Genomic DNA, 3,440 nt, shown 5'->3' with positions numbered 1-3,440 from the left:
TCCTGCTGAGTGGTCACTAGGGTCGAGACCAGTGCCAGGTGTTCATGGGCCAGTCACTGAATAGGTGCACAGTTGAGGGTGACCTGTGAAAAGGGAGGCTCCTCAACACCGGCCCTGTCCCTGGAGTGGTTTATGCAGTGCTGGCCGGCAGGCTCGGGGCCAGGCAATTGTTCCTAAGTCCCATTTCACACATCGGACCTGTGCTGAGTGCTTTCCAAACTGAGGCCATCAGAGCTTCGCAAACCTTAGTTCACGGTGCCCTGAGGGTCCCTTGAACCTCAGATTAATGTTTCGTGACTCTCCTGGGCCATAAAAAATACCTACCAGTTCTGTTCATTAAATGGTCAGGTCCAGGTAACTCAGTGAGTGTTTATGTCCCAACAACTTAGTAGCCATTTGAAAAATATCACTTATAAATTGAAAGAAAAGTAATATTTTTCTTTTATTCTTAAATAGCTACCATTACTTTCTAATGAGATGTACACCAATGGGCTCTGCACGGCTTCTCTAACCGTGGAATCACGTTGGATGCCACCACCCCTCATTTTATGTTCCGTGTGGATTTTTGTGTGGCACTTGCAAAATCCAGCTTCACAAATGTATGACATTGAAGCTGTGAGCTGCCTCGTCTAGCAGCTTCACGGTGTCCGACAGATGTGGCTGGCTTCCCCTTGCCTTTGAAAATTTAAAATATCCCTGCAGGGCCCTTGTGAGTTCCTAGGGGTGGTTTGACACATAGTTTGGGGTGTGTGGCATTACTTCACTGGATCCTCATAATGATCCTGTGAGGTGGGCATCATTTCATTTTACAGAAGGAAAAGCCGGGATCAGAGAAGTCAAGATATTGGTCTAAGGCCACACAGCTGGTTGGTAAGGGAACCAAGACTGGTCGGTTCTCCCTGATACTCTGGTAATCCCTTGGACTATCAGCTGGATCTCTTGAGTTGTGCATCTTTGGGGTCCTGAGCACTTGTCACCTCTCCCTTTAGTGTTTGGAACCAAACAGGATCAATCAGCCCCTTGCCCACACCCAAGTCTGAGAGAGTGAAATGTGGGCAGTGATGGTAGCCTATTGTTTCTTCTTCTTCCAGGGGGCCCACTGTGCTCTTGCTGTGTGCCAGACCCCATGGGGCTCTCCTTCCTCCCCCCCTACGGCTGCCAGACTAACCGCACGGCCAGCGTGGCAGCCCTGCGCATGAAAGCTCGTGAGCACTCGGAGGCCGTCCTGCAGTCGGCCAACCTCCTGCCGTCCACCAGCAGCAGCCCCAGCCCTGCGGCCAAGCCGGCGCCCCCCGACGGCAGCCAGGACAAGACCCCTCCCAGCAAGGAACAGAGCGAGGGTGAGAAGAGTGTATGAGGGTCCCGAGTGCCCAAGCCTGCCGTACCCTCCCCCCCTTGCTTCTCCCAGCCTCAGCCCCCATGGAAAACTCTCCAAAGAGCGAGGAAGAAGCCTGCTGCCCAGGGCCTCCTCTCGGACTCAGGAAAGCAAGCGAGACCCACAGCTCCCCGGTCTCTGGAGAGTGCCTCTGGAGTCCCGCCAGCGGGGCTGTTTTGTCCTGGCTTCTTTGGCGACAGGTCCCGATGGTACTCATGGGTACCAGAGTCTGCTCCGTGGTGAGACCCCTGGGGTTTCCATCTTGGCCCAGAAGAGTCTGGAGGAAAGGAGAGTTATTCACCCCATCACCTTCCTGTCCCTCTCCTGGGCCACCTTTGAAGGTCTTGTCAACCCAAAGAACCATGGTATGGGTCATCTTTGAGAGACGCCCAGAGCTAAGTCTCATGCTATGAAATGGGACTGTCCCCCCTTACATTAAGAACCAGGAAACTGGTGGGATCCCAACCAACGCTCTTCACTCCGCCAAGACTAGCAGCAACGCCCTCCTTTCTCATGCTGGAGGATGCTGGCTGTGGGCTTGGTTAGGTTAGAAGGTGAGAAGACGTGGAGTAGGGAGCGGCTGGCAGGACACAGCCTGCCCCGGGGGTACATGTTAGCTCTGCCATTGGGTACCTCTGGCCAGGGAGGCCCGGCCGGTCAGACAGGCCTTCAGCTCCAAGACCTGGGGCCACCATCTTGACACTGCAGGACCGGAGTGAGTGTGGTCCCCACCGTGGCAGCGCCCACCTGCAGCCCTTGCCTCTCCAGACTAGATCTCTAGGTTGGTGAGTGTGGACCAACTGGAAAGCAGCGCTTTGCTCCAGCGGATGCTGAGAGCCCTTAGAGGAGGAAGAAACCCCCCAGGAACACCTCTGAAATAAGCACGTGTCTGGATGAACTACCTGTCCACAGGTCCCTGGCACATGGAGGGGGCTCTCTAGTTGTGTTTCTTTGTTTGTTTGTTTTTATTTTTTTTTAAGTGGAAGAAAAAAAAAGGAAATGAGACAAGAGTGGCGTACATGCAGAAATGGAGCATGGGGAAGAGGGCTTCCTCGTGGTGTGAAGAGAATTAATTCTAAAGGGCCAAATTTCATAAGAGGTTTCAGTTTCAGTCAAATGTGTCTGTCTCTCTCGTGTGGATAGTGAACTTGAAGCGATCAAAGGGGAAATGTGCAATAGCGTGATAGTTTGCGGTCTCTGATGGCTTGCTGATGGTGTTTCCATGCAAAAACTGTTATTGCTTTTATGATTATTTTCCTTTCAGTTATTATAACAAAGGTTCTGCCTTCAGGTCACCCTGCCCCCTTTTTTTACCCTCCCCCCAGAACCCCCTCAAATAATACTCTTAAGTGTATTGTGCCTCGTCTCTGATTACCGCAAAGCATTTCATAAAATACACTGTCTCCTTAAAAAAAAAAAAAAAAAAAAAAATCAAGTCCTTCCTCCTGCTGTATTTTGCTTGTTGAGTACAGAGATGAAACGATTTGCCAAAAAGTGGCAAAGTCGCTTCCGTTTCCCTGTAATTATAAATGTTCTGTTGAACGATGTAAGCTCAAGCCCTTATGTACACTAACTCTTCAATCTAATTGTTTGATTAAACTCGTATTTCCTCCAGAAAGGTACATAAATAAGTGAACTGTTGAGCAAATTAAGAATACTTAACAGCATTGCATCTGAAAAGTAGTTACGCTGATTAAATTTTGTGTCCTTGAGGACTTTCAGGAAATTACTTTTGATCGTCAATAACACAATTAAGTAAACTACACACACATTAGCATGAATAATTGATAAGAAATTATGTATTACCACGAAGCACTGATTTAATAATTCATGATGCGACACTCTAGTGACTGTGCAAAACTGGATAACATCGAAAAGTCTGCCTGATGTTACTGAAAGAAAGGAAAAAAAAAACCAAGCACCAAGCCTCTTCAGAGATATGGAGGACTTAGTTCTGTTGTACAAAGGCGAAAAGTCACTGTGCATGATGTAGTTTCTGTTTGTTTAAATACCCGAATAAATTTAGAAGAGTTAAAAGGAAAGATATAAAGAGTTTAGGTTCTCT

The 3,440-nt window shown here is 48.7% G+C and overlaps 1 protein-coding gene across 1 annotated transcript in view; it reads left to right on the top strand.

Annotated features, from left to right (window-relative positions):
* Window positions 1-1,357, top strand: part of DRGX (dorsal root ganglia homeobox) — a 33,940-nt gene extending 32,583 nt beyond the window's left edge. Inside the window, exon 7 of the mRNA XM_007446237.1 lies at window positions 1,092-1,357. Coding sequence (XP_007446299.1) covers window positions 1,092-1,357 — 266 coding nt within the window. The remainder of the gene's footprint in view (window positions 1-1,091) is intronic.
* Window positions 1,358-3,440: the final 2,083 nt, after the last annotated feature.

The sequence above is a fragment of the Lipotes vexillifer genome, unplaced genomic scaffold (assembly GCF_000442215.2).
Source record: "Lipotes vexillifer unplaced genomic scaffold, Lipotes_vexillifer_v1.1 scaffold1143, whole genome shotgun sequence".
NCBI lineage: Eukaryota > Metazoa > Chordata > Mammalia > Artiodactyla > Lipotidae > Lipotes > Lipotes vexillifer.
The sequence above is the reverse complement of the archived record's forward strand: the minus strand, read 5'-3'. Positions and strand labels throughout refer to the sequence as shown.